The 2,571-nt window shown below is 36.1% G+C and overlaps 1 protein-coding gene across 1 annotated transcript; it reads left to right on the plus strand.

Annotated features, from left to right (window-relative positions):
- Nucleotides 1-1,615: 1,615 nt before the first annotated feature.
- Nucleotides 1,616-2,287, plus strand: LOC120205034 (ethylene-responsive transcription factor 7-like). The gene has a single exon (XM_039204986.1). It carries the CDS (start codon nt 1,616-1,618, stop codon nt 2,285-2,287), a length of 672 nt encoding a protein of 223 aa, XP_039060917.1.
- Nucleotides 2,288-2,571: the final 284 nt, after the last annotated feature.

Raw genomic sequence — 2,571 nt, forward strand, 5'->3', positions numbered from 1 at the left:
CCTTTGGGCCAAGAGAAAATGAAGCAAATGGGGGAAGGGAATTTATTTTTCTGTGGGTTTTCATGTATATATAAAGCACCAAACGGCGTCGTTCTGAAGGGAAGGGTTTTTGAATTTCAGCGCTTGGGCTATTTACAAGAAAGGTCCTCCGTGGCTTGTAACCTTTCTATTCTCGTCATTAATGCAATTTTACCTTTATTTTACTTTGAGGTCATATTTTGTTTTATGTTATGATACCGTCCCTATTTACTTTTAAATGTTTTTATGGTCATATTTAAGCATGGGTCATGGTACCTTATTTTAATTATACTTAAGCTGTACATTTTCCTATTAGATCATTTTAGTCCTTATCTGGTTGAGTATCGCATTTCTATTAGTGTTTGACTTTGGCTATGGTATTTGCAATGGTTATGTTTTTGTCACTGATCTCATGTGTTATATAAATTTTCGTTGATGTTTGAATCTGGCCCTAAGGTTTACGAATCTATTGTTTTGGTCACTCTTTGGTATGGATGCATTTTGGTATAATCATAGTTTGTTCTTTCATATTTCTTGTTTAGTTTATTTTAATCCTTAATATTATTTATGGGTTATTTTCGTTTCCAACCTCTATTTTTTGATATTTTCGATTGTGGCTCTGGTTTGTTTGTAATCCTTGTTTGGTCCTTCAAGTTTTTGTTAGTCTTATTTTAGTCATTCATTTATGAATATACTTTACCTATCATATATATGTATTATATTAAATAAATATTATCCATGTTTGTTGTATATATATGTTGTTATATTTTTTAACTAACATTTATTTCCCTCATGTTTCTTTATCTATTGTATATTACTCAAATATTTTCAATAACTTTATTTGTAGAATGGACGTGGAAAGCACCACTTGATCGATGTGTTGTAATCCGATATGACGTCCAAACAGAATATGAACTTGAAAGCACAAGTCTTTTTATGAATTTATTAAAATAATAGTTTTATTATTCTTTATAATGTTTTATGTTATTTTTTTACTTTCATGTGGTTATTGATATAAATTTATATGTAATTCAAAGATAGAATATTCTTTACATATAAGAAATAGGTAAGAAAGATTTCCCGATGGAGGATTGCAAATCTCAAGATTTCTTGTTAAGTTAAAGAATTTTCTTTAATTAATCAATTCGGAGCAAATTAATTAAATTTTAATAAATGGATTATACTTTAAATATCGATGCAAATTCATGATTTCCGCCATTTACGATAATATATAAGTGACTAGGTATCAATTTTGAGTGATGTGGGGTGTTTATCCTTCCCCAAGCGTAACTGACTCCCGGGCCCTATTAAGTCGAGTTTTTGGTGAACGCAGACTAATTTTTGTCTTAAAAATGATTTTTCTTAAATTTATTTTAAAAGACGTTTTAGGTATTCGATCTACCTAACCCAAATGTCGATGACGACTCCAATTCAAAATAATTCAAAACCCCTATTTTTTTAAAATAAAGTCATAATTATTTTTTAAAACTTAATTTTTTTTATAAAAAAAATGGTTTTTCAAAACCCTTTCTAAATCAACAATTTTAAACGGGACGAGCCTCATCTACTGAGAGGTTCCATAAAGGGAGTAATAACTATGACCACTGCTTCCGGAGTTCGTGGCCGAAAGAAGTTATCATCCAGAGGACATCATAGATTTGTTGGGATCAGGCAGAGTCCATCGGGGAGATGGGTGGTTGATATTAAGGATTCTTTGCGAAAGGTTAGGCTTTGGCTCGGAACTTTTGATACTGCTGAGGACGCGGCTCGAGCATACGAGGACGCTGCTTGGGGGTTACGTTGGACTAATGCTCGCACCAACTTTGAGCTGCCTCCGTCGGCCTCAAAAACGTCGGCGAACCGCATCTCGCTGGATAAAATTGAGCCTTTCTCGTTTGAGGAAGTCTGTGGGACGGGGGACGATGCTGATGGATTTCTTGGCGCACTCAAGGCTAAGTTGCTTGATCGCAATGGGCTTAGAGTCCTATCACCAACTAGTTGTGCTTGTGCCGTTGTTTCTAACGCTTCACGAAACAACAATAGCATAAGAATAGAGTCAACTGTGGCTCCCCGAGTAATTGGGAACCCGAATCCGAACCTGAACTCTGTTCCAAATCCACTAAATCAGTGTTCTAACAAGCCTGAACTTGTCCTAAATCAGGATCATATCGGGGTTCAATGGCCTGAACCTTGTCAAAGCCAGATTGCTTCTGTGGCAGGTATGATGTGGTCCAATGAACCGTCAATTGAAGCACCATGGGGCACATAGATGAACCACGTCCCTCCCAATGGATTCTTTAATATCACCACTTGTACAACTGCTACCACTACATGGTCGCTTTCTGAAACGATGATGGGCTTGTCATATTCGGACCAGTTCCCGATCGAGTTGCAGATGAATGTGAACGGAAAAACAAACATGGTGAGCATGCGGATGTCTCAAATCAATGAAACAACGAAAGGTGTTTGGCCATCGGAACAGCAGTTTGAGCAGTGTGACAACAATGGTTGGAGTAATGCTAAAGGCTCTTGGGATCCTTACCTCTATATGTC

This window comes from Hibiscus syriacus, unplaced genomic scaffold, assembly GCF_006381635.1.
Source record: "Hibiscus syriacus cultivar Baekdansim isolate YM2019G1 unplaced genomic scaffold, ASM638163v2 tig00000366_pilon, whole genome shotgun sequence".
Lineage (NCBI taxonomy): Eukaryota > Viridiplantae > Streptophyta > Magnoliopsida > Malvales > Malvaceae > Hibiscus > Hibiscus syriacus.